General features: G+C 46.2%; 1 protein-coding gene across 3 annotated transcripts in view; it reads right to left on the reverse strand.

Annotated features, from left to right (window-relative positions):
* ERI3 (ERI1 exoribonuclease family member 3) overlaps positions 1-27,903 on the reverse strand; it is a 131,523-nt gene that overhangs the window by 92,787 nt on the left and 10,833 nt on the right. For 2 of the 3 annotated variants that reach the window (XM_086752901.1, XM_086752902.1), the window contains exons 3-5: positions 14,313-14,429; positions 8,006-8,065; positions 5,681-5,772 (exon numbers count right to left, since the gene is read on the reverse strand). In XM_086752901.1, coding sequence (XP_086609027.1) covers positions 5,681-5,772; positions 8,006-8,065; positions 14,313-14,429 — 269 coding nt within the window. The remainder of the gene's footprint in view (positions 1-5,680; positions 5,773-8,005; positions 8,066-14,312; positions 14,430-27,903) is intronic. The other variant, XM_086752903.1, reaches the window with a different exon arrangement.

The raw sequence follows: 27,903 nt of genomic DNA on the forward strand, positions 1-27,903 counted from the left end.
GCATTCCCAGAGTCACACATCTCAGAGAACATAACTCGCAGAAGCTCATGCAACCACCGGATTTCAAACAAAGGCAAGAACAGGACACAGCCAGGGGAACCACTGCAGAAGGATAACAGAAGTGTGCTATATTCATTTTTAATATGAGTGAACAGAGGAGGAACGTTAAAATCCAAAATTTATTTTGCATAAGTGATATCATTTCCTTTGAAAACAAAAAGCTGGACTGCAGGGTCACAGAAGTGAATAGGGTCAGTGCTACTCCCTGTAAGTGCTACAGAAGAGCATGCTCACAAGGCTCCCTTGCTTAGCTCCGGCAAAGCACTTTAGGATGTAATTACATGAACGACTCCATCAGCAAAGATGACTCGAAAGGTTCCTGACCCTGGATACTCAGTCTCATCCCTGCCACTGCAGTTCACACCACCCTCTTCCTTCATAGGCTTGGTCAGCAAAATGATCCCCGCTAAAAGCAACAACAAAAACAAGCTAATCCAAAGATCTTGGAAAGGAATTGGTTTAGTATTTTTAAACACAGATTACTATGTTATCTTTCCATTACCAGCTTTTTCTTGTTACTCTCAAAGCCACCCTCTAAACATACCCCCTGCCCTGCTACCACCCAACCAGAGCACCCTACATTATCTCCCCCACGGCTACCCAAGCGGTCCCACTCACTCCATTCAGTGGTTGTCTGCAATTTCCTCCCCAGGCAGGAGCTAACAACCCCCTCCTGGTCCTGTCATAAAGAACAGCGTGCACAAAGGACACTAACACCATCAATCCTTCCTCATTCATGACCTAAGGCTGATCTCAAACCAAGCCTCTAGGACAGAAGGCTGAAAAGACCAACCCATTGCCACACTCAGAGCCAGTCTGAGAAGGCAAGCATCCTCCCAGACTGTAACTTGCAAAGAGAGAATTAAAACAGTAAGATAAAATTAAGCAATGGTCTAATTTACTGCTCAGAATTTACTAATATGCAACCTAGGAAGAGCACCAAGGGCTATAAACATTTCAAGATACTTCACTGTGTTTTATCACTATATTAGAGAGTACTTGCCTTTTAACACTTATTTAAGAAAATAAAAAACTTCTGAGCAGTAGTTTCCTGTAAAGACATAAATTAGCACATTCTGATCAGCCATAGTAAGTGCAGTACAAGCACCTTCACGCCAGAGGCATACAGACCAAGCATGCACGTTTCACGTACGTGCACTGCGTTTGCAGAACCATCCAAAACTGGACGGAGAAGGATTAACTGATGCTCCTGACATCAAGGTGCAGGTCTGAGGGTCAGCACATGTGACTTCAGCCCCCTCCTCTGCCCCTGCCTGCTTGCACACCCATAGGCATCTCACTTAACCTCACAGATCTCAGGTCTGTAGCTGTGAACACAGAGTGCAAATGCTTCTTCGGTTGCCAACATTAATTCACATTGTCCTTAAGAGCCGGCAAACCTGTTCCATACATGGAGGGAGGCGATTTGACATTTCAGAGGAGATAAACCACATTAAAGAGCTTGCATTACAAGGGCTCAACCCTGGCAGACACCGAGTACCCTCTTTTCCACTAAAACAGTCTCCCGCAGTGAGCGGTTCCCTCAGCCCTTCAGAGGCACGTTACCCTCATCATCCAATGCTGCATCAACACAATTTGCTTAATCACTAGTGGCAGTTCCACCCTAGGTGCAGGATGGGGTCCAAGCACTAATGCAGACTACACCAGGTGTCCGAATTTGGCTCTGGAGCTGTTAAAACTTGGAGGATAGCTCCTTACAACCGGCGAAAGGAATCCTGCTGAGCACTTGGAGGCCCGAGGACCGTACGCCTAACGAGGCTGTATCCCCACTCATATTTTAGCTTGGCAGGTCTGGTGCTCCTTTCATCTTTTGCTTCAGGTAGCTCTCTTTAATTAATAACATTTCTGTGTCGACACAGGGAACTTTCCACCCAGAATGAATGGCCCTCTCTCATTAGAACCACAACTTGTCATGATGTATTCAAGAGCAGGAGTGTGATTCATTCCCTTGTCTGGGAACGAGGGGTGTTGCTGGGGGCTGAGGGGGGAGAAGAGTCTCTGTAATGAGTGACTGATATTTGCTGAAGTTGATATGCGACTCTGTCGGCTTGAACTGCCTTGTCAGGACAAGCCTTCAGAAAGGTGATATTCCTACTCAAGAGGTTTTCCTCATTAAAGAAATTGCATCTTAACAAGAGGGAAGGGGAGGGGTGGCAAGAGAGCTGCTGTCTCTCCGACTCCAGCCTGGTTCACACACACCGAGCGCTGAAAGCTGGTTGATCCAAGTGCAGCCAGTAGAGGATCAGCGCTCCATTTCTGAGCCCTCCCCCGCAATGGTCTCTCTCAGGCAGTGACCAAATCCCTCAAACACGGACTCTTCTTCTGACGTTGCGCCACATCCATGGCAGAGGCTTTGTGAGCATGGTCGAGGGCCTCAGCCTGTGCTGAACCTCCACGAGCCCTTTCCAGATGCTTGGCATCCTCTCCTGGGCACCCAGCTCCTTGTGACTAGTGCTCCCTGTTGGCAGAGGGAAGCCAGACAAACAACTCTGATCTTCCAAGGAAACTCAAAGCTCCAACGTTCAAGAGTAATCAAGTCTGCAGCCACACAGTGCCTCATTCGCTGAACCTCCTAGAGCAGAGGCTTCGCAGGTCCTTTAGCAGTTGAGTTTCCATCTCGAATCTTGCAGACTCAGATAGTGCTACACACCATCAGCAAAAAGCAGTACCTTGACAATTGCTACTCCTCTGGTGCTTTTCTTTCAGCTAGGAGTGCTACACATATTGCAACTCCTGGCTTTGACAGGGCTATCTGCTCACCTTGTTCCCACATCCACTACTGACAGGCTTGTATGTTGTTTTTCTTTGTTCCCGTTGCTACCTCCAACCCAGCCTGCTCACCCCACTGTGCCTCCCAGTGCCCTGGCACCTACCAGTGGCATCCGCTGGAAACATCCAGCCTGTCCAGAAGGTACCATGCCTCATCTCTTCAACAGCACATGCAGATAGAAGCCAAACTAAATGCCCAGGTCATTGCTGGAGAAGCCCAGAACAAGGTTTCCTATCAATAGCTGAGCTAAGGAGAACACAGGATAGGAACTCCAAACCACACAATACACTGCGTAAGAGGACTGAAGCTTGCTTCACAGGCAGCTGTCCAAGCAGCTGTGATGACTAAGGAAGCTGAGAAAAGGAGCAGCAGAGTCAGGGGCAGACCTGTCCCAAGTCACTGCTCCATAAGCCAAGAAGCACTGCACTGACCTCAGTTGTCCTGAATTCCTCTGGAACCCAGTGCGGTTTCTAACACGCAGTGCTTCCATGAACACACTCCTCCAAATGTGGACAAGCAGCACCACCTCCCTTCCCGCTGCCCCAGTGCCTTCCATGCCCAGTGTGTGGTCTTGACACAGTAGCAAAGGGCACCAGCTACACTGCAAGTCTTGTAGGGAAGCACAGGGTGATTCCCTGGAATACCTCCTAGACGTTCCACATCTCTGAGGCTCCATCTCCCTGCCTGAGAAGCCCTGTTTCAGCTCTCTGCCTTCCTTCTTTAAAAAGAGATGCTCAGTTCTGCTTTGCTAAACCCTATTTGGCAATGTGTCCAAACACACGCAAACTTAATTAGTTCAGGAGGGAGACTCGGCATTTGTGGTGACGGATAAAAGTAATGGGAAATGAGACAAGTCAGAGCTGGCAGGGAGTCCTCACTCAAGCCTCATTCACTGGCACGGCGCTAATCAGATGTGACGCTACACGCTGCTGCACCCAATCGGCGATGGAGCGGCGTGATGTGCTACTCACCGAGCGGCTGCAGCCAGACTCCCGCTATCCATGTGGCTGGAAACACAACATGTATTTTCTGCTTTGCCCTGGAGATGCTTCAGGATTGAATTCTGAAGTTAATGGTTTAAAAAATTTTTTTTAAAGGAAGAGGGAGAAATGAACCACTCACTGCAACCTTATGGCCAGGAGTGGAGTCTTCTTTTCCAGCTGAGTAGTGAGACACAAACCATGCGAGAGACCACTGCAAACGGCGAATTGAGTATCTCCACTCCAGAACCGCATGTCCTGCTGAGCGGTCCTGCTCACCCCACAACTCCTACAGCTCACCAGAAATGGGGCTCATCTTTACCTTTATTTGTCCACTGTAGAGCTCTGAAGCAAAAAAAAAAAAACAAAAAACAAAACCCCAAAAAACAAACCATCCAGAAGATTGCCTGCTCTATACAGATGCCAAGTTAGGATGTCGTTACCTGAGAACCTTGTTTTTCCACTGTGAAAGCAATGGAAAGATGGGCTTTGAGCACAGATAACTGTTCCTCACAATCATCAGCAAAAGCAGTAAACTGGACTCTCAGAACAGCAGTACAGCAGTAAAGAACTGAGAAAAGAGAACAGATGAGAAAAAGAAGTTTTGCACATCCCTGCAGCTGTCTTTGTGCTGGTCTCCAGTAAAGGTTCAAACATGACATATAAAGAAAAGTGAGCCTCACTCTTAATTTAAACCAGTAACACCGGAATTGGCAATATATACCAGCTCTGGACACAGTCTCAGCAGAGACCAAGATTTTGACTCAAAAAACTTGCATACCACACTCACATCTGGAGTATAGCAAATTTCTCATCTCCGCTAGCACTTGTGCTGCTGCTTTGGTCCTCATCTCATGTCTCACTAATCACACCAAGAAGAGGCAAGGAGCTGCCACTCTACAAAGACCACTCTGCAGGAAAGAACGGGTGCTGACTGCTCCTAGGCTGCATGCAGTTTATTTAGGCTTCCGAATTGGGGAAACCAACGTCACACGGAAAACCAAGTAGCACTACTAACGAGTTGTGAATGTCAGTTAGCATTGGATGTGTCAAGCTCATGCTTTACCGGTGTGGTAACAACAAGAGACTTTACCCAGTGCTCCGAGGAAACAAAAAGTTGAAGTCAGATTACAGGAATCCAGGTGAATTCAACACAATATGACACTGATCCGCAAACACCTTACAGATTAAACTATTTCTTAGACATTTAACTCTATTTTTTTAAATAACATTTTTAGGTTGGTGGTCCACCTATTTTCATAACAAAGCATGCACACACACTGACACTTGCAGATCCCAGTGCAGCTTCCCACCTGGTACTCTCTAGATATGGTCGCCCAGTTGATGAAGATGACCTTAATGATAAGAACACTGATGAAGCGTGACAGACTTGGTTTGTACTCTCTTTTCCAAAGACCACTCTGTGACTTGCATCCAGTTAGTGTGCCAAGAGAGGAAGCCTCGCATGCCCAAGCCAGGTAAGGACCATTGCTTGATTTGGGTGTACAGAAACAGAGTCCCACAAGTGCACTCAGAAATATCCACCCCTTTGGAAAGTATATTGCATAAAAGGGAAAACATCACAAAGCTCCAGTTTAAACCTTTCTTGCAATTCTGAAAGGATTCATTCGCTACAGGGAACATCCTAGGCAGCGATCCTGCGCTTTGCCCAGCACCTACCTGTCTTCTTGAACAACCCTCCACTCCCAATTAGGCATGGCAAACAACGATTTCCCTAAGAAACAAAGACTAGGGACAATCAGATACTTGTAAGGACAAAGACACACAGACTACAAGCAAGCACAGAGCAATAAAGCTCAGGAAAATCTCGCTCCTCTTCCATACTCACATCACTTTCAAATCCCAGTCTCCACAGGTCACAAAAATCGACTTGACGCTGGGATCTAAGAGGCCTTCCTTCGCCATCCACTCGTCAACCCTCTGAAAGGAAGGCAAGAAAAGGGGATGAGTTTTGCAGAGACAGGCCGAGCCACAACAGTTAAACTCAGATAAGCTGCTTGCAATCAAGAGAGAAGAAAATTGTGATCTTATCCACCGTCTCCCTCTCTCTTCTCTCTTTGCTTGCCATCTCAACAACAGCACGTTTGGACCTTTGAAGATTTCTGATAGGAGACATCAAGCAACCAGAGCAGAGATGATCTTATCAGACACCACAGCAGCTCTGCTCGTGGAGGGATGGAAGTCGTGCAGTGTTAACGGGACGATACAACTGCACTGTTACCTGGCGTTCCTCCTTCACTTTTCCTTTCCCTGTAACAAATGGGCTCGCAGTGACCATAACTTGTGTCCCCTCCAGCAAGGGGAAAACATGGGCATCCTGGGACAACATCCCTCACCTACAGCATTTCTCACGTGCTCCAATTCATACAGCTCCATGGGGATATGGGAGAGGGGGAGAAATGGCTGGGCACACACAGGCACTGTGTGTCAGTAACAAGCAAAGCTATGTGTCCACTTCCTGTCCAGGCTGGATCCCTCTATCCTCCTCACAGTTCTGACGTGATGCTTGTTCAGGGTACAGTGTGGATTTAAGGTGAATCCACTATTACTGATTAACTTCCCATAGGGACAGATGTTCTGGATCCACTTCAGAAATGGGCCACATTAATCTGGAGGATGCACACCCACCTCGGTGATTAACCAGGAGGAACCAACCTAGACTAAAACCCCTGCATAGACACTTACTCCAGCCAGAACTAGCAAACGACATGCCCAAAATCTTCTGGTGGCAGGTGACAGGCAATCAGCTGCTATTATGCAGCCTCACTAGCAGCACTTCCAGTGCTTCAGCAAGAGAAATCCCTCCTCTTTTCCCTCGCTTGACACCTTCCGCTCCTGAATAAACTGGCACGCCCGAGAAGCTGCCTGACCTGAATCTCATTTTAACCTAGAAACATACTGCTGTATGAACACCTTTTCAGTCCAAATAAAATCTAAAAGATGTTTCCACACTCTAAAAAGCTCCCATAGAAACAAAATGAACCATTTTCTGTAATACTCCAGCGGCAACGTATGTCCACCCATCCAGGCAAAGAGGGCTCTCCCTCCTGGGGAAGCAGGCACAGACGTCCGTGTGCTTACGGACACGCACCGCTGCTACACGCTCTCTGGAGAGCAGCAGGGAGAGTTGGGCGTTTGCATGGATGCACGATGTCACCTTCACAGAGCACCGTCTTCGGCCTCATGTCACTGCCACAGCCTTTCTAGCAGAGGACGGTGCTTCTTTCTGCAACTGATTGTACAAGAGCTCTCGGGAGTAAAGCCCTCCCCAAAGCAGCACCGAGCCTCTCAGCTGCGCTCTGCCTCCCCTGGGTTGCCGGGATTTTTCAGTCAGCCTTGCACAAGGCTCCCTGGAGCGAGGGACAGCAGCAGTAACCTTTCTAAACTCCCTGATGCAAGTGCCCATGAAGTGCTGTCTCCACGGAGGATCTTAAAGCCTTTAATTTTATTTCCTCAGATAAGCAATTGTTGCAATTATTCTAATTAGGAAGAATTAAGTAACATAGTAGTGGAAATCCTGACAGAGACAATGCATCGAACACCAACCTGCAGCCCGAGTAGGCTCTGCTTGAGGAAGTTTCCTTCCCTATTTGACTACCAACAAAAGCTATTGATGGAGAAATACTTCCAAGCTAATTAAGCCCTAAATGCTGTAGGAATTCAACATTAAGCAGATGGCATTATTAGGGCTGTATCTGCATTTGCACATCCTCCAGATTAGATTTTAGAGGCATTTTCTTTCTATACTACATGTATTATTGAGCATTTAAATAGGTAGAAAAAATTAATTTAATAAAGTGCTGAGGGAGGGGAAAGAAAACGAAGGCAGAAGCTCCCGAAGCAGTGGTCTCAAGCAATGTCTTGGTGCTTTAAAACTGGCTTAACAAAAATCGCCTCTTCTCCTATCCACTGGCAGGAGTTTGGATATCTTGTCAGCACCCTTGACATGAACAGCTGGAGATGACAGATCAATGGTTCAATACTCTCAGCAGCATGTCACCAACGTGACAGCAAATGTTATTCTAATGAAGCTGTAATCATAGTCAAATTACGCGGTTCGATTCTCAGCAAGGGGAGGGTGCAGGGAAAAAGATGAAGAGGGGACGACAGGACCAGAGGTCAGAGTTCGGGAACTAAAGGTTATTCTGCTTACCTCAAGCACTTGCTGGAGGCTCGGCTGCCCATCCACCATCCCTTGAATAATCCCAGTCAGCTGAAACAAGAGACAAACAGAAAGCAGGCATTAGAGCAGCACTCGAAAGATCATTAAAAAGGTCTCCTCTCCTGTCTATCTCACGGCAACCAAAACATGCTCCTGTGACCCACATGGACATGGCTGAGGAGCCAGTGGCAGCAGAGCGACCCTGGCAGCTCCCCACCCACAGGCAAGGGCACAGCTTCACCCCAAAGACAGAAACGTGGGGGCACTCATACCCACGCCATAAACCAGCAAACTCTCAGCAGGGCAGGATCCACTCGGGGAGCAGTGGTGCCCTCTGATTCATACACCAACATGATGTCCAAAATGGTGCCCTTCTTCAACATGCATTTCACCAGTTTTGATGTTGCCCCGACCTACACAGGCAGCGGCAACTACCGAGGACTCTGGTCATTCCCCTGCTATCATGGTGACACCAAAATTGCATGGTGTTAGATGACAGAACACACCACTATCGGTAAGTGAGACCCAGAGCAGACCCAGTTATCCTCCCCTGCACTGGGCAGCCAGCACTTGTACTTTCACATAGTCCATCACAGATCCCTCCGCATTTCGAAATTATATTTAAAACAATTGCAAGAAATCTGAAGAAAACCATTTTCTTCCAGAACCTTGGTCTACTGTGTTTTTCAGGAGGTTCCTCGGGAACGTGTCCTGCCCGCAGATAGTCCTGCTGGCTGTACCCGGACTGCGTGGTTGTTTAAAGCTAGACACACACACTAAAAGATGCGGTCTCATGGGCCTCTGCCTGTGTCCGCCCAGGATAGCTTGAGGCACATGAAAAATAGATAATTTTTCTGTCTGCTTTCCAACTGGCAAAACTGTCTTTTAACATATTGAATATCAGAGGTCAGTAGCTTGCCATCAATGCACCCAAGTAATTAAAAAAATCATTAACAAGTGCAGACCACAGGATTTCACTTCACGTGGCACTTTCCTGAAGGTACATATCTCACACGTTTTCATAAAATAAAGGTCATGCAGAGCCTAGGAGCACACCCTACCCCCTGCACACGCATCCAAGCCACCAGAAGCCATAGCGTCCCGTTGAGGGGTGCTGACGGCCCCCCACCACCCAGGAGTAACTCTTCCATGCAGACCAGCTCAACCTGCTCGTAAAACATAAGCCCCTTCACAAACCACAAGGCTCTGCTTTATTAAGCGTGTGGCTACCGAAAGTAGCTCAATAGTTTCTACCTCTGTTTCTTTGGCTGCTTGGCTTACAGCACTGAACTCAGAGGAAGGAAAAAAGAAAGAGATTAAACTCCAATTAAACTGTAATTACATTTAATGAATACCAAATACCTGACTCACTGAATAAGCCGTAAGTGGAAAGATTATTTTCTCATAGCGACTTCCATGGAATGGTAATATATACCTTTTAGGGAAAGTATTTTAATTTTAAGAATGCAGAGTTCCTCTAGGTAGGTTTCTCAAGTTCATCAAGACATTATGAAGTGGAATTTTAAGCAAGTGGAGGGACACAGACACTCTTTTATATTCCAGAAACCATTTTTATATTAATATGTACTTTAATTGGGTAACAGCTGCTACCTACAGACTTCCCATACTCTGAGAGGCAAATAGATTTGAGAGATTAACACGCGGCTCTTTAGAGCAGTTTTTAAAGCTCACTGGCTTGTTTTTTTGCTTTTCTTGCCATCTTTCTCTCCATGCATTTGCCTAGCAGAGGCAGAGAGCTCACCTACTGCAAGGTGCTGGCTCTGCCTCTCAGCGGGCAGCTCCAATCAAACCTCTGGAAGTGGCTGAAAGATGAGGTTTTGGGAAAGAATCATGGAATGGTTTGGATTGGAAGGGACCTTTAAAGGCCATCCAGTCCAACCCCTCTGTGGGGAGCAGGGACATCTCCAACCAGATCAGGTTGCTCAGAGCCCCGTCCAACCTGGCCTTGAATGTCTCCAGGGATGGGGCATCCACCACCTCTCTGGGCAACCTGTTCCAGTGTTCCACCACTGCATCGTAAAAATTTCTTCCTTATATTTAGTCTGAATCTACTTTCTTTTACTTAGAAACCATTATCCCTTGTCCTGTTGCAATAGGCCCTACTAAAAAGTTTGTCCCCATCTTTCTTATAAGCCCCTTTTAAGTATTGAAAGGCCACAGTAAGGTCTCCCAGGAGCCTTCTCTTCTCCAGGCTGAACAGCCCCAGCTGTCTCAGCCTGTCCTCATAGGAGAGGTGCTCCAGCCCTCTGATAATTTTTGTGGCTCTTCTCTGGACTCGCTCCAACGGGTCCATGTCCTTCCTGTACCAAGGATGACACACAACCTTTTGGTATCATTGCCAGCACTAATGCAAATGGCTTCCACCGCTCCAGGCACCTTCAGGACTGCATCTGCTGAGCACCGCACCCCTGATGACTGTGGGAGGACAGGGTGAAACAGCTTCATCCTGATATTTCCCGTTAGGAGAAGAGAGGGACAGGAAGGTGGATGCAGAGGTCCCACTTAAGAGTCACTGCTTGATCTTCCCCAAGACTCCTTCTCTACCAAGCCAAGCAAAGTACCAACTTATCTGTACATGAACACATCACCAAGCACATGTGTACGCAAGATTCATGCTGCAGAAACAGCACACACAAATACAAAGGGATATACCTGCTCCATGGGTACATTTCAATACAGGTCAGAGAGTGCTCAAAAGGCAGCAGATTATCTTGTCTTGCAGCTTTGATAAAGTATAAAAACATAAAACTGCACAACTGTAAAGTTTCACTGGCGATCCCAAGAAACACATGGTCCTTGGGAACATGAATAAGCTATAAGGCATTTATCTTTTTGTACTTTTATTGTCTGTTCCTTCAGGAAAAAATCAATAAAAACTCATCATAAAAAGAGAGCAAAGTACCACAAAAAAGCCTGTACAAGCACCTTCTGTGTAGAGGGAACCTTTCCCTTAAGCTCCTGGCATGAACTTTCTTGAGCATGAGACAAACCACTTGCATCTTCCAAAACCGCACGATGAGCTTTATACACCTAACAACAGCTTTTAACCGCGTGCAAGCACTTTCCACCTAAATGTTCTAAAACGTTTAACACACCCCTCATCATAACCAAGCCTCGTGACCTGTTGTGTGACAGAAGCAGGTCAGAAGAAAGGGGACTGGATGACAGCTACAGCGAGCCAGGACTGGAAGACACGCTCCTGGCCATAGGTGTGGGAGTCAGAGGAACCTCCTGCAGCCAGGGGAGAGCACAGACACACCAAAAGCTAAGCCTTGAAGGTGACCACGAGCTCTCCACCCTTGCAGACACCCTTCCCATGCTGTGCTCTCCTCTTCAAGCAGGAAGAGGGATGCGAGAGGTACTCCAGACCCAAGGAGTAACGTCGAGCAACCCCAGTAACGCTCCCACACACAGTCTATACCAAGCAGTCCTATTGCTTCCTGGCAAAGGCAGCGAGCGGAGGGGAGAGGGGAAAGCAGCAGCACAGCAGACAGGCTCCTGTGTAATGTCAACACCACCGCTTTTCCTACAGAGTTTATCTGGGAAACCATCGTATTTCCACTCCAAGACAGTTTGCTGATTACCTAAGCACTTGTTTCTGGTGTACAATCTGATAATCAGGCCTGGTCTTTCTTTGTACACAAAGAGGCCAATAAATCTCACCCTTTGTAAGTAGAGGTGCCGAGACAAAGCCCTTTACTGGCATTTAGCAAAATGGGTATTTTTCAGAAAACATAACCCAGCTGAAAGCTGATGGCAAGCACTGGAGCTGTACAGGCAGTGACTCCACAGGAGTCAGACACACAGCAATGTCCAGGCTGTGTCCCCAGGGTCTCAGGGGAACCCACACCAGTGGCACATGGTTGACACCGATGCCTGCCTCGCAGGAGCCATCAACCCCACAGGTCTCTATGCAGCCACTGCAGCCTCCACAAAAAAAACAGCTGCAAATACAAAAGGGTATTTTTGCAACTCTTTAGTAACGTTCTCAATACGACCAGCTTACCTGTGGGTCTTAGGGCCGGGTTTCAAAGTCAGCCCCAGATACAGGGCCCAGGGACAAGCCCATTGACCTCTCCAGCACAATCCCACTCCCTGGACCTCATGGCAGCCCCTGCAATGGGCAGGGAGACCACCAAGCTGGAGGGACAGGGGCCATGCTGTGCACTGAGCAGCGCAAGTGCAGTGAGGGATTTCCCAGGAGCCGGCGGCTTCCAGCCTGGGATTTAAACCAGCTCCTGAACCCACACTGTTAACAACTGAGAACTTGACAAACCTGGCGAGCTGGACCATTTTGTGCCACCGATAAGCACAAGTGGGGATTTCACAATCATTTCGCCTGCTGGTCTCAGCAGTGCCCATTTTATCCAACTCCAGACACAAGACACCAGACCAAGGCCAGCAGCAGAGCCCGCAGCACAGTGCTGCAGCTGGAACGCCCATGCCCATCCCGGGGACTCCTGCAAACACACAGCCAGCACACACACACATAGCTTTGCTTGCTCGGGGGCTCCATGCAGGAGACACAAACCTGCAGAGACACAAACAGCTGCTCCAGGCTTCTGTAAGCAAGAGAAGACAGAGAAACAGGCACCACAGTGGAGGAGCATTAGATGGGCTGAACGTCTCGGTCACAAGCTCAGCACCCAGAGAACCTCTTGATGTCCTCAGGCTGCAGCAGGCTGGAGGCTCCATGACAGCTCAGACAGCCGCACCTCACAAGCCATGCATCAGAGCTGCCACCTTCAGCAGCGAAGGGAAGGATGCAACAGAGGAATTTCCAGAAAAAGGAATTTTGGTGGGACTTACTGAGTAAGACTGCTTCTCTCTAGAACGTAGATAACACGCAAAATGGACATATAGGGCTCTACTCTAGAAGATGACGTTGCTTGCAGCAAAGATCAGGTGCAAGCTGTGAGATTTATCACATTTGTACAAGCATATGTCCAGCAAGTCTCATGGGGATAAGGACAGCCAAAGTAGTTGTCCAGCCTTCTAGCATTAAGGTTGCAAAACTGTTTCCATTATAACCCTCTGTTTTCACACATTTATAGCTTTCTGAAAGCTCCTCTCCTGGGAATCATGTTTTCTGTGCTTAGTCCTTTTTTTTTTTTTTTTTTTTTAAAGCTTAAATAAAATACCTTCAGATGGTTTTTAGTTACAGGAGAATAAAAAGAAGTATTTGTTTTTACAACATGGAAATATGGAAGGGGCTGGCTGGTCCTGGAGGGGACTCCACCTAACACAGAGGAGTCATTTTTCATCAAGTTAGTACTCATGGGACAAGCACTTCAAGGACTTAAACCTGCAGCCACAGAGGTCAGGGAAAACACTCCACAGCGTGATGGGGACCCAACGAAGAACTTGGATATCCTGATCCCAACAGTCAGTACTTCAGTCGCTGAGCTGGCCAACATCAAACTAGTGGAGTGACAGGAAAAAAAGCCCATGGCAAACAGACCTTAAACTTTGTTTTGATGGTTACAGCAGGGAGGAAGAGTGCACTTGCAGAAATAGTTAACTTTTTGTGTTAAATTAAAAAAAAAAAAAATCACAACCAAAAACCACCTCAAAAACAAGAAAACCAACCCCTGTCCCCCTGTTCCTCTGAAGCCTCACGGACTGCATTCATCACCTTCATCCTCTCGTATGCATCCGAGGAAAGGTGGCCGCAGCTCGAGAGCAGCCATCCTCAGCACTGAAAGTAACCAAGTAACAAGAGGCCACTTCTCCAGCGATCATTTCAAGTGTCCCGCAAGTACAACATCAAAAAGAAAGTCTTAAAAATACAGACATGGTTTGGCCTACTACTCTGAAGGACTCATCAAATCCCAACAGGGAGGCCCACAGGAGAGTCATTTAGTGCCTCTGAACCATGCAGCAGTACAATGCTTTCTTCCCTCAGACCATGCTCTCTCTGACCTTCCCCACCAAAGAGCAGCACAGCGAAATCACAAAGAGCTCACAGAAAGGTTGCAGGATTTTGAGTATCAGCTAACATGAGTGCTTTTATTTTGTGGTCACCCAGGAAGACGTTTGTTACTTGCAAATACAACTGATCTTAGAAGAACATACCTACAGTTATTTATGAATCCAAACTGAGGTCTTTACATGCTACTGCAACAACAAAAAAATGACTCCCCTTGTCCTTAATTCGAGGCTGGCATGACATGCTGCCTTGCAGCTGCAACACGAAGAGGTGATCCCAACCCCTGGTGCAATGGAAACCTGCTTCCCAGGGAGACTCTTGGAGCACCAGGGAACCTTTGCACTTTACCTCCGTACAGAAGGGCGTAAGCTGGGGATGCACCACAGGCTGAACATACATGTGAAAGGTGGATTCGATCTCCATCGTCCTGCCATTCAGCTTCAGGATAGGGAATTCGATGATTTCCTGAATAGGGCAAAGAGAAAAGCAGCTGTTCATTTAAAACAAACAAAAAATGAAGCTGGAAATGATCCCACCTAGCAAAGTGGCTGTTAAAAAAAAAAAAAAAAAAAAAAAAAGGAGTCTGACAGTCCCAAACAAAAACAAGCGCAATATGAAGCTCTGTGCTCCAAGGGCGAAAGTGGTGCTGAAGCCCAGAGCACATTCAACGCTGTGAGCGAGGAGGAGGATGATGGTGCCAACGCTCATCGCAGCTGGGACGGGTGGCAGGGAGGTCTTCACGCTCAGTGCTGCAACTACACATGTCGCTGCCTAAGGTGAACTTAAGGAAGATGGTCCGACACCACTCGCACGTGCTGGCACCACCCAGGGAACACGGGGACACGCGTGCAATGGGCTCACATCTGTTTAGCGAGGACACCCCACGGGCTGTGCCCTCCCCAAGACCCAGTCCTATCCTCTCCACCTTGGTGTCCTTTTGGAGGACACCACCAGAGAGACAACAGCAGCTACTGCATGAAGCATCTCCTTCCCAGGGGAGGCTGAGGAGCACTGCTCTCCTCCAACAGAGCGAGGAGAGGAGCTGGAGGCCCCCTGCCAAAAATCCATCCCTACGGGATATGGCACAGTACCGAGCCCTGCTTATTTTTCCTCTTCGTAGCCAGTTTATGCTGATAGGGAAATAAAAACATTCCTTCATCAGAATAATGTTCAATTATTTGAATAATCAGCAATCAAAAATTTACATGGACCTATTAATAAAAAGTTTAAACAAATCCAGTTGCAATGGATTTCTCAATTATTAAAAAATATATGTGAAATTAAAAGAGCCGACCACCAAATAAAAGCGATAAAATCCTTTGTGTTCACCCCCCTCCTGCTCCACTCCCTCTCCTCCTTCCAGTTTAATGTAAGAGGAGAAGTGACAATTTGTTTGGTGTCTTTAAAGAATAATTTGTCTATGTTATTTAATAGAGATGCATGGCACCAAGGTTCTGGAGTGCAAATGAGCCCGCTGAGTGATATCCATGCAACAAGCCTCTCAAATCACTTCTGGAGAGAAACAGAGAGAGGGAGAGAGAATAAAAAAAAATATTGCTTTTTAATATTCAAAAACAGTTTGCAAAATTTAATCAAAGCAGAGCAAAAGCTAACATTTTTACCACTTTGACATTTTTATTAGCGCTTTCATAAATTTTTAAAACATGAATGGAATTAGTTTAACAACAAAAAAAACTGCCTGAAAACATCTGGAAGAGACAAATAAGAAATAATAAAAAAACAACAAAAAAAGATCCAACTCCTGTGAGTAAAATTAGCATGTGGAAAACACAGTTGCTGCAGAGGAACTAACACAGTTTTTGGACCCTGGCTGCAACCCCCATGACCTGCAGGCGGAAATCATCATGAGGTCACAAATGAGTGCTGATGACATCACCACCTCAGCAGGCAGATGGAGGGCAAGAGGCTGGGTGGGTAAATGGTAACAACAAATTATTTAAATAGTCAGGAGAAACACTCAGTTTCCATGGTGGACAGAGCCCATGGCTACAGCAGATCAGCTCCCTGGAGCAGCAGGGATGCAGCCCAAGGTATACGGGGCACATGTGCCGCCGAAATGGAAAGTTAGAAACAAATAAAATAAAATAAAGTGTTAACAGTGCTGAAGTGCCCAGGTGTAGATACCAAGCAGTCAAGCTGCAGAGGACATAGGACTTAGCAGTTTCCCCAGAGGTGGCTGTGCCACACTCTGTGCACGTTGTGCCGGCACAGCGGAGCAAAGAGCTGGGCGCATCCTTGTAGAATCATGAAAGAGTGTGGGTTGGAAGGGACCTTCAAAGGTCATCTGGGGGCATCTTCAACGAGATCAGGTTGCTCAGAGCCCCATCTCCCTCGGCCTTGAAGGGTTCCAGGGATGGGGCATCCATCACCTCTCTGGGCAACCTGTGCCAGTGTTCCACCACCCTCATTGTAAAAAATTTCTTCCTTATGTCCAGTCTGAATCTACCTCCCTCCTTCCCCAGGGCTGAACCACTCCCCTGGGAGTCACCAAGTTTCTCCAGGAAAGAGATGAAATTCCACCTGTGGGCTGGAAGGGGAGAAGGACAATACAGAGGCCGAACACCTGAGCATCATCCAGATTGCCTGTTGTGGTGCAGCCGAACTTGCCCGCCTCAGCCACACAGCAGGACCCGTGAAACACAGGAAACTCAATCTGAGTAAGGAACGCTGGACAGAGCTGATCCTACCTTCAAAAGAGCCGCCACAGAGAGGCTCCAAATGCAGCAAGTTTCTGTTCAGAAGGAAAATGGACTGCAAAGTGTGAAGCCAAGGGACAGAACGTCATACCAGACCTAACCCCAGGATAACACCACCCCATCCTGCAAACCAGGCTGGAGGGGCTTGTTGCCCCTTAGGTCCGCATCCCACCCAGGAGGTGGAAGAAGGGAAGCCCACGGCAGGGCAAGACAAGCATTCCTCCTCCCAGAGATGGATGTGCACCAGCTGGATTTCACAGCAGGGCTGCGTTGCAACACTGAGATCAGTCCTAAGGGATCAGGAACATCCTCAGGGGCCATCAAGCAGCTGGGTCCTAAGGGACCAGGAACATCCTCAGGGGCCATCAAGCGGCTGGATGCAAAGTGAGACTGAAAGACAGCCCTGCTGCTGATCTGATACACAAAGGCATCGCTCGCCTTCCAGAACCAAAGGCAAAAAGCACTTCCAGGAGGGTCGGATTAAGACAGACGGAAGAAATAAAAAACCATACTAAAAAAACATGGAAAATTTAACAACATCCAGAATTACCGCAGATCTGTGGGAAGCGCGTGGTCAGGAGCAGGGGTGGAACCCCAGGAGCGACTTGAGCGTCTCAGGAGAAAGCGCAGCCACTCTTTTGATCAGTTTGGGTCAGTTGTTGAAGCAAGTGGTAAAGGAGAGGCTTTCCCACTTTCCCAAAAGGCTGTTTATCTGCACGCTTACTATAGCGGAGATTTTTCCAGTCTCTGGCAGTGTTTGCTCCACTGGTATCTAAGGCAACAGATACCAGCCCCATGAAATCAGCCCCACTCCTCACTAACGACGTTAGCCAGTCCTGCAATGAAATTTAACCTGTGACACTGCTGTACTTTTCATTTAAACTTTCATTTGGAGAGAAGCAGTGTTTGGAGACCCTGCAGTTTGTCCTGCTAATAAAGACAAGTGTTGGGACCTTTAAAGGTGCCATTCATCTTTTGCCTTTATTAAATTCAATTTTCTTAAGCCCATGATACATCATGAAATTAAGAGTTGACATTCCTGTAGAAACAAAAATATCTATCAAACATAAACAGAAAGAGGGGGGGGAGGGAAGAGGCCTCTATTACCAAGAATTTATGGCTTAAAGTTGATCTGTTTCCACTTTTTTCCTTTCTCTCGTTTGGATTTTTTTTTTTTTTTTACAAGCATATGGTTTGTTTTAGATATACAAAATGTTATTACAGATCTAGAATTTCATTAGTAATTATTATGAAACGGTGAGCCCTTAGACACACACACAGCACCCCCCCAGCAGACGGTGATGCAGGAAGGCAGCCGGGCGCTCTCTCACGTTTCACAGCAGCCCGGTGAGCTCAACGCTCTCAGCTCCATCCCTGCCCTCAAGGACTTTCGCTGCTTCTTCCCAGGTGGGAAAGGCGAAGGAGCACAGCACAAGGGAATTAAAAGGAGAGGTTCGCTGACACTTCCTTTCTTTTATCAGAGCCTGATCATTCATAAGCGTTACCTTGAGATCCTCACCCATTTCCCATTCCAACACCGAGCACACACTCCAACTTTAGCAGTAATTTGTGCCACCAGCATTTGGGGCTTCTAAGTTGCTGGTTGTTCCCCGCCCCGCCCTCCTGCACAGCTTTTCCTTATAGCACAACCAGAAGTTACGGATATGCTGAAATAACGCTGAGGGTGTCCAGAGGTTGCAAACAGCCGCAAGCTACCAGGACAAATGCACCCATTTCAGTTTTGCAAGCACGGCAACTAGGTATTTTATTTAGCACTGCAAAGTAACTTGAAAGGAAATCCAGGATTCAAACCACCAGTAAGAAATAAGTGTCTTTTTATTTTCCTTTCATTGTCATGAAAAGTTGAACATGTTTTCTGTTGAGAAATTCTGCATGCGGCTCTCAATTACAGGCATTTGCATTTATATTGTTGGAACACAGAGCTTCTAAAATCAATATTAACATGCTTAAAAGAAAAAGACATCAGCACCCTGTCCCTCCCCTCAGCTGCGCCCCCAAACACGGTAACAATAGGAACCTACAGAGCCGGAGGCTGAGACAAACCCATTACCAGGTCCACTCTCTTTACAACAATCGTACATTTACGATTTCACACTACTTGAAGCAAATCTATGTGACAGTTTGCTCAGAGTTTTTGTCTTAAAAAAAAAAGTTCCCCAAAAAAAGATGTCCCAGGTGCAAGCCTCCCATGCTTGTCCCAGGCCAGTGGGCTGAGCAGCAGCAGGAGGCTGCGGGGTCACTGCAGAATGGCTAGGGACTTCCTTTTAAGAAGGAATTTAAAAATTCATAAGGGCATGCAAAAGCACTGCTATAAACCCAGCCTTTCCCTACCCATCCTAAATGAAACTCCTCACCCTTTAACACCGGAGCAGGGATGCACAAAATCAGCTTTCTTGATTTTCTTGCTAATAAAAGAAATGAACAAGCACACAACTATACTTGCTAAATAATTTTCCTGTAATTGACAGATCTTTGGAGTTCAGAGAAGAAAGCACACGAAGTTACACACCTCCCACAGAGGAATCTTGTTCCTTATCCTTCTGGATCCAGGGAGCACTAACATCATTAGACAAAAAGAATACAGTGCCCAGCAAGAACTTCCCGGCTCTCAAAATCTTTTAATCTAGAAGCACATGTACGAAGTGGACAGGCCACACTTCAGGACACTGATTTATATATTTGAGGAAGACTGCGTGGCCTATTCAGTTCAAAAACTACCAGGGAATAATTTATCCCTTACGCCCACCCCCACATGAAGAAGTTTAATAAACACAAGAATAAAAGACACCCATAAAAATCAGAGCTGACTGTTCAAAATGCAATAAAAACAAGCAGGGGCTGTTGAGAGAAAGGGATTTTTTTTTTTTCTGATAAAGGAAAAGCATAAAACTTCCTACCAAAAGGCCCCTTTACACTTGCAAAAAAGGTAAGGGCAGAAGAGGCAAGGGAGTGCTCACGGAGAGGGAACAGGCTCAGCACCCACTCATTTTGTTCAGGGATGCTTCTCCCCCCACCACTTTAAAGAAAAAAAAAGTCATTTTATGCACAAGGAGCTTATTTCTTAAACAAACACTTGTGTTTTTGATTTACACCACGGGCTGCTCCTAAATAATTTATGGCGGGTTAAATTTATTGCACAGCCCTGGCTGGCTGCAAATTCGAATTGCCAAATAATTAGATTTTAGGGCAATGCTTATAAATTATCCGCCGATTTGTCCGGACTTGTTTGTCAGTTGCTTTGTGCTTCGGGTCATCTTTGGCATTTCGCTGTTTGTGTTTTAATTGCTGATTTACACTTTGACAGATGAGAGTTGATGCCTCCAAGATCGGGGAGGGGGCGGGGGGGGTGAATGCAGGAAGAATCAGAGCTTTTAAAGCCTTGTGATTTTCCTTTTTTTCCAAGGCAATTAAAATGGAAAAGGGACATAGTAAGGACAGCGCTAGCCTAACAGATCTGCCTCCCCAGTTTCCATCCTCTGCCTTAATTATTATTTTAACTAAAGCCGTTTCCAAGTGAGCAGCCTTGCACTAGCCCTGAGGGGCAGTAACCAAGATGACCTCACAGGTCTTTTCCCCACTTCTAAATTTTTATTAAACTAACCAAAACAAGTACCATAAAGGCAACACCTCTGCAGTGGCGGACAGCTGAATCAGGGCTATGCTGACTTTCCAAAGGACGCCTACCTGCACACACGGCGAAGAGTCTCTCAGCGCTTCTGTCCCGGGTAAGTTACTCTGTGTAACGATGAACCCTGTCAAGAGGTCTTTGGGAAGCAGCTGACCCCCAAGTTTCTTTCTCCATCACTACCTATCTCAAAGTACACATACACACACACTCAGCAATTTAATGCATTTAAATAACTGTTATATCCCAGAAAAGTGTGAAGGGAAATACACATCAAAAATCAAAACACAAGAGAAGTGGCAGGAATATGGAAAGATTATGAAACATTGGGATAAGATGATGTGAAGACAAATTCTGCCGCCCGATCATCAAATATCCAAGGTTTCTTCCTCTCCCCGCTCTGAGGTGAACCTCACTGCTCCCAGGCACTGGAGCCCAGATGTCAGAGGCTGGATTCCCTCAAGGATAAATTCTGAGTTGCATTCTGGATTCTGCATCAAACCTGGCTCTTATTTTCAGATCCTTCCTCACAACTGTGAGGGTGATGGACCATTTCTCTTTCTTTAATAGAAGCTGAAATTCCCATCTAATCACATGCCTCCAGGAGTTTAAGCTTTAAGAGAGACATCTAGTCCATGCAGCTGCCTGAGGGCAGCATCACCTCCCCCTAGATCATTTCTGACTTTATCTAGGCTGTTTTTACGGACTCCAATAAGAGAGACCTCACATGCTCCCCAGGCACTCTATCCCCCCGTTTCATTAGTCTTATCATTGGAAAGTTTTTCCTCATGTCTAATCAGAATTTCCCTTGCTGTTGTTTATATTCATGGCTGCTCTCACTACCCTACACAGCGGACACAAGCCAGAACACTGCCTTTCTTGGGTTTGTAACGGAAGATCTCAACATGCATACCTTTCCCTTCACTGCTCTAAAAACAACCCCATCGCCACCCAGCCTGCACTCACAGTTGCGTTTTGCAGACCCCTGGTCACACTCACCGTTTCTCTTTAGGTCCCTCTTGAAATGGGCTCAAATTTTTTTTTTTTTTTTTTAAAGTATGAAGTTCATAGTAAAGAACTTCCCCAGCTGAGGTCTCTTCTTACAGGACCAAGAAAAGGAGGACCCATGTGTCTTGCAAATGACATTTTGCCCTTAAACTGATCATTGTGGTCTTTTGGACTTCTCTCATACCTTCCATGGTACCTGAAACCGTGACAGTTGGCTCACCACTCTTCTCCTGCTATCCTGAACAAAACTTTTCGTAGTCATTTGCTTCCAGGCTGGTTCCTGCCTCTCAACATCAGCATCAGCTCACCTGCCAAAACCCACAAAGCTATTTTGATTTTTCCAGCAGCACCCAGACATCACGAATAAGGCAGAACCTCACTCCTCCTTCCCAGCCTGGGATGAGAAATACAGATCAACAGACATCAACGCTTCAACTTGTTTCTTCAAGCACTACAGACATATATTTAACCACCCAGAAAATCTCCACCAACACAGCCAACAACAATTTAAGCTTGACAGTTTGGCGGAAGTTTAGTACTCAAACCAGGTTAAGAACAGCGTACATGCACTCCCATATATTACCTTTCTCTTGCAAGGTGACAACTACACCATATCCTTTTCCATGTCTGCTCCTTTCTAACGCAGGCAACCAGCCTGTGCAGTCCCCGCTGCAGAATTATAAAATAATTTCAAAACCCAACCTCTTCACCTGATACTGAGCTGCACACATGCTCAATGTTCCCAGGAACACTAAAACACCTGGGATGAGTAGAAAGGACAAGCTAGTGCGTGTAAATGAACACTCAGGGTTTTACACATCACAACTAGCTGCTGGTGACAGCGTGTTTCTCCCTGGCAGAGAGGAACTAAATAACATAACGAAGAGCTATTTTGCCAGCTAACAAGCGCACAGACGAACAAAAACAACACAGGGATGGCTGCACAGCCAGCTTGGAACAAAGGGGAAGAAAAGCCCAAGACTTAGGCATGTCCTGTGCCATTCGTACCGAAAGAGCTGCACTGCCCTTTATCAGGAAGGTTTTGTTCAAAACTAAGAAAATACCACCTTAACACAGGAAAGGCCACTCCCCAGGAACCACAGCAGCCTAAAAGCAGAGTTTGTGTGCACTACATAGACGCCACACCATGGAAGAATACTGCCTGGTTTTAAAGCACCATGCTGTGCGGGATGCAAAATATCCACCCTGCGAAACAGTAGCAGGCACGCACCAACCATCAGTGACCCTACAGGGTCACGCACACAGCAGGACAAGCACAGCAAACCTACAAACCTGTGGCACCCGTTCCCTTCACTTCAGAAACACACATGGGGTGAACATTTCCAGCAACACCTTACCCTCAGAAGCAGCTTTACAGAGAGGCGAAGGAACCTTTAAACACGGTACAGTGGACTTGTGCATTCCTGAGCTCGCCTGGATCTTTTCTTTTCAGGGTGACTGCCGCTCAACTACTTCCTGCTGTAACAACAAGTCTACTTAACTTTGCAACTTGTCACCTAAACGATGTGTAATGTTTGCACAGCTAAGGATATAGCGTTCAAACAGCACAGGTGGGGAACTGCACGCCGGGATGCAGAACTGATGTGGGGTCTCCGCACCCTGTGAGGGAAAGTGCAACGCGACTGATTGCTTTAGAGCAGCCATCTCATCGGCCTGTCAATAACCAGCCAAAAGCTAAGCAGGCTGGGTCAGGTTAGGACTGCAGCAATTGGCCGCCAGAGTGCCTTGGTATTTTAGGCTTGTGGCTAGAATAATGCCGGGTTTATATCTTTAAATAAGAAATTGCTTTGAATTTTGTTTTCATACATCAGATGTCTTACCTGGTGGTCTTGTGGCTGTGCTCTCCAGGAGATCTGGGTTCAGTAACTCTTCTCTAGCTCACTGGGTTTTAAATAAATACAGCTGATTCTGCTGCCTGAAGCCATAACCCGCCCTGTCAGATTCATATGGGTCACAGCAAGGCTGTCCCCGCTTACTGGGAGAATGAAGGAGGTCTCCAAGGCAGAATGACTGCTGCAGAGAATGCAGCTTTTGAGGGCTACACCACACCTGGTGTTTCAGACCCTGCAGAAGCCCCTCCAAAACGCTAGTCTTCTCTCTACATCTTTTAAAATAAAGACACTATTCTCCGTAGTGGTCAAAATAAGATTTCACAACAGTCCAACAGAATTGCAATGAAACACATGACATACAGAAAAATATGACTAAAAAAGAACAGCATGTCTGATTTCAGGTGTACCTTGTAGGATGCTGAGCTATGGATATTCATATGCTCTTTGCAAAATTGCTAACTGTTCAGAGGAAGTATGACCTCAAAAAGTTTTTTCAAAAGATTGCTCAAAAAATTAATGTGAATGGCAAAAGTCATCTGAAACAGCTTTTATACGAACTATTTCCTCCCACTCTAGGAACTTAAAGCGTTCTGACGTAATGGACTTGATGATCTTGGAGGTCTTCTGCAACCATAATAATTCTATGATTCTAGAAGAAGAACAGCGTAACAACAGCTGTAATTGGCAAAGAGATGATAAATACACTTTTTACTTACTTCTTGTAAACATACATTTTACCTACTTTTTAGTAAAAAGAAAAAAAAGAAAAAGAAAGACTAAGTGACTGTGTTCTATGCATTTCTAACGGCATTCCTCCAGGAACAACATTGTAAGAAGCTGAATTGAGAAGTAGGTATCTGAAACTACACCCAAGCCTAAGCTGCATGAAGACAGGTAATTGAAGATTAATATTCCACTGTAATACTTCTGCACAAGAGTGCTGAGTTAAAGTTGCCATGGGAAACAAGCCTGAATTTCTTCACTTTTCAGCAATTCACAATCATCCTTAATAAAGGTTTTGGCAGGTGATTTCTAATGCACTGAGCTTAACAGCCACACAAAAACCATGCAAGAAAGCTGCTACACGGAAACGCCTAGAAAGAATAGGCAGGCACGGGCACATCTCCATTATCCACCTCTGGGCAGTGACAATCTCTGCTACTTTGTGAGCCACCTTCTGCATTCCCATCCTGGCCTTCAGCTAGGATTGCCTTGATACAGGCTCCACAGAGCACCAACTGAAAAGCATGCAGAAGACACCTCACAGTCCGCTACCCAGCAGACCAGTGGTCTGTCCCTTCATAACCTCCTCCCGCAGCAGGTTTGGGATTTTAGGTACATATTCTTCCTAGAAAGTCCTCTGAGCTTAGGCTATGGCTCCCAAGGCAGCTTGCCCATCCCCTATCTACTCACCCTGAGCAGGGAGCTCAGCAGGGACTACCCATCTGTTGCTACGGCCTAAATTTGTCGGAAATCAACATCCATTCCCATTAGAAGGTCAGTCTATAAATCATAGTGGCTCAGGAGCGGAGACACATCATTCAGTGGTCCCTGCCACAGGAACGAGACCATGGGCAGAGCAGTACGGGCGGCGGAGAGGCAGCGATCACTGCAGCCACTCCAGCTGCACCTGCCCGCGACCACCAGCCAGAACTGCAAGATGGATGTTTGGGGAAAACCCCTTTAATGTTTTTTTACACCAGCACTCAAGGAAACACAGCCTGAACCCAATTTAACCTCATCATGCATTTGCACTTAATATTACCTTACAGAAAGACTGGCTCCCACTTGTTAATATGCTTTTCCAGTCAGGAAATGTACTACAGTCATCCAGATTTGTTTGTACACTTAAAAATAAACTAGTAACTGAACTTATGCTTATTCGTAGTCTCAGTGTTTATGATTTTATGATGAAATGGTGAGTGATATTCTGTATTTATTAAATTACTAGGTATGTCCAGTTTCATTTGACAGCAACTAAAATTTTCCCCCAAATAACAATCAAAATGCATGTTAAACAAATTTGAAATATGTAGGATATACTAAAGAAAAGTAGTAAAATATTTCTATATTTGAAGCGTGCTGTTTAAGAGAAGAAGGAAAGTATCATCTGAAACAATTCTTCTGCCTCTGCTCACAATCTCCTTCAGCAATTAGATGATCTGAACGTTTCATACCTTCCTCTTACAGAGAGTTTGGAAGAGGTAAATTTCTAATTCCCAACTGATTATTAAATTTGAGTGACTCTGAGACACTGAAATGAAGAACCTGAAAAAATGACACACAAAAAAAGCAACTTCATCATTACCAAGAGCTCATTTAACTCCTAGGTCCAGCTCCTTCTGCCAGTTCAGGGCTCTGACACTCTTTACACTTCCACGCAGCAGACACATAAAGCTTAAATATTGTTTGTTTTTCATTTAAGTGGCTTTAATAGATTACAGTAGAGATTAACATCCTGTGTAGAAGCCTAATTTCAAATTCAGCTTTGAACAGATCTGATTTCTACCTTCAGACTCTTTACATTTAAAGAACCATCACTTTTCATCCACTCTGCTGAAGTTGAAGGCAAGATACTCGGCTTGCTGACCGAAAGAGGCACAGCCAACTCACTGCATTAATAAAATAAGGATACAGGCAGCCATGGATCTGAGCCTGGGGACCTCCTTAACACAGTCACTGAAAGCTCTGACCACCATAAACACTGGTGTATACAAGGACAAAGGGACAAAAGAGAGAGACTCCCACTTATTAGTGCATCTTCTCTCGTGTAGCTAAAGCACTATATGCACCCAGCTCTACAAGCTGACAGCTTATAAAAGCAGCAGACACTTAACTCCTAGCAGACAGTAAAGGGAAAAAAAGTCACAGAGTTAGAGCTGAAAAATGAAGCACACTACCACCATCGTGGTCTGAGGTCCATCGACCTCCGCAGAACGACAGCTCCCACCTGACCCCACTGGGCTTTGGATCAAATCCCAAATGCACGAGGTGAGCTTTAAAGAGATGCAAGGGACCAGTCATAAACATCCCTTACTGTCAACCTCTACTGACCTTTGGCTGGCTGGACCACTACGACACAGACTGCACCTCTGTTCTTTCAGGTTTTCCCATCTATCCATCTGGGGCAATGCAGTTAAATCCCACACCTTCTTTTCTCTTTGGGGTGTCTCATCACTCAATTATATCCAAAAACGCCATAAAGCTCAGCTGCTTCTTTGTGCATATAAACTTGCACTTCAATTTAGGGGCATATCTGTTGAAAGCCATCAGAAGTCAGGACTGCAAGGATGCTCCTATTCCTCTGTGGGCGTAGGGCAGGGAAGATGAAGGATCCTCCACACCCGACCCAGAAGTGGTAAAGCAAACGGCAGCAGCAATGAGGCACTCAGTCAGCAGTCCCAGGCACTGGAGCCACGATGCAGAGAGCTTCCCACGGGAATACCACTGTCCTTGACCCTCCTTGATCCCCATTACAGAAGCCATACCCTGAGACCTCGGAGGGAAATTGGGCAGCATGAAAGGGATGGAAATGAAGGAGTCTTCAGGGCTCCGGTGTGAGCAGGAAGGACTTCCCCAGGGATCAAGCCAGCAAGGCTGCTCTTTGCAGAAGAGCACAAGTAAATACAGTGGGAAAGGGAGCAGATGTGGCAGTCACACACCTTTGCACAGACAAAAAGGTAGCTCTTTCAGTAGTTTCTGGTAAGAAGTTGGAATATTTAAAAGAGCAGTTAGTGAAAAATGCAAAGCATGCTGTGCAGTCTCAAGTGCACTCTGAAAGACTTTTAGGCTGAGCTGGCTGAATTTACAGCTATGCCTAGCCACTTAAAGCAGCCAGGATCATAGCTCAGCTCTGTATATGCAGCCTCCTTGTCAAATCCCATTGCATTTGAATTTCATTATATCTAGACTTCTATTTTGCAGGTATTAAAACAAATGCAGAAAAAGTATGAAGATCATAATGAAGATCAGCTCCTAGCTCACAGGCCTGTCCTCAGACCAAATCTCCAAAACCTGTCTGCCACTGCTCCAGTGAAAGATCCTGCCACTAAAACCTTGCACCAAACATCGCTGAAACACACAGCACAGCGTGCTCACCATGACATACAGCCCAGCAGCAAAAAGGACAAAAGCCATGCTGGTCAGCAAAACAGTAAGCTGTAGGTAGGGGCAACAAATAAAGTCTCATTTTATAAAGTTGGCCGGCCAATTCCAGCAGGCACCTTCAGCCTTCCCAGCCACACTGGCTCCCATGTAGCAAGAGCCATTCCTTTTGTCAAACTAATTTGTTGGTGAGGGTGTGAACAACTGACAGCTCTTTCCACACACAGTGTGATGCAGACAGGCACTGAACAGAGCAGATTGGAAAAACAACACTAAAGAACATCTCCATCTTAAAGGTGCTATCTCACCAACAAAATATATAGCAGATCTGCATTGGCCCAGACCATTACCTTCCCTGGCAAGGACTTGGGGACAAAGCTCCTTAAAACAGTAGTAATCATATTCCACTCATGCTCCTTTTTACTGCCAGCTGTAAACTAGCTCCACATGCATCATGGTTTTGCATCAAAATGTGCACAGACCAAACCCATATCCAAAGGGACAAGGTAGATCCAATTTACAGCTTTGACAGGTCTGTGCACCCGAGGCGGAGCGCGCAGGAAATAGCCTGACATCTCAACGGGAGAGCGGTTAAGACCCTGCTAGCAGAA

The sequence above is a fragment of the Chlamydotis macqueenii genome, chromosome 8, assembly GCF_036417535.1.
Source record: "Chlamydotis macqueenii isolate bChlMac1 chromosome 8, bChlMac1.mat, whole genome shotgun sequence".
Classification (NCBI taxonomy): Eukaryota; Metazoa; Chordata; class Aves; order Otidiformes; family Otididae; genus Chlamydotis; species Chlamydotis macqueenii.